General features: G+C 29.6%; 1 protein-coding gene across 1 annotated transcript in view; it reads right to left on the bottom strand.

The window, feature by feature from the left end:
- Window positions 1-781, bottom strand: part of HELRODRAFT_193805 (hypothetical protein) — a gene marked incomplete at both ends in the record, with an annotated part of 14,208 nt that overhangs the window by 7,122 nt on the left and 6,305 nt on the right. Inside the window, one exon of the mRNA XM_009028927.1 lies at window positions 651-715. Within this exon, the coding sequence (XP_009027175.1) occupies window positions 651-715 (65 nt within the window). The remainder of the gene's footprint in view (window positions 1-650; window positions 716-781) is intronic.

Here is a 781-nt window from a genome sequence, read left to right as displayed (position 1 = left end):
GTAAATTTTTTTGTCTTTCCGTCTATTTTGTCTTTTATTCGTTCAATCAATCAATCAATCAATCAATCAATCAATCAATCAATCAATCAATCAATCAATCAATCAATCAATCAATCAATCAATCAATCAATCAATCAATCAATCAATCAATCAATCAATCAATCAATCAATCAATCAATCAATCAATCAATCAATCAATCATTCATTCATCAGTATATCCATTCATTCATTCATACATTCATTCATTCATCTTTTTCCATTCATCCGTTTGGTCATTCCATACTTTCATCTAGATTTTTTAAACTAATTAATCAATAGACAAATGCAATCGCAACATTTTTTTATTCTTTCAAGTTTCTATATTGGAAGTGCTCGACACATTTTCTCTTTTGTTCGTCCTTTCGTTCATTCATTCATTCATTCATTCATTCATTCATTCATTCATTCATTCATTCATTCATTCATTCATTCATTCATTCATTCATTCATTCATTCATTCATTCATTCATTCATTCATTCATTCATTCATTCATTCATTCATTCATTCATTCATTCATTCATTCATTCATTCATTCATTCATTCATTCATTCATTCATTCATTCATTTATTCGCCCATTCATCTATCTGTCTATCCATCCAGCTGAAATACCTCACTCCTAAACTGAACGATCTTCCGCTTTTTCTTCTCCTCGTCATCTCTCTCTTCTTCTTCTTCTTCGGCGTCATCATTTTATCAGCGCCATCATCATCAGTATGATTATTATTATTGTTGTTGTTGTT

Source organism: Helobdella robusta (assembly GCF_000326865.2).
Source record: "Helobdella robusta unplaced genomic scaffold HELROscaffold_59, whole genome shotgun sequence".
Classification (NCBI taxonomy): domain Eukaryota; kingdom Metazoa; phylum Annelida; class Clitellata; order Rhynchobdellida; family Glossiphoniidae; genus Helobdella; species Helobdella robusta.
Note: the sequence above shows the minus strand (reverse complement) of the source record. Positions and strands in the feature narration are given on the sequence as shown.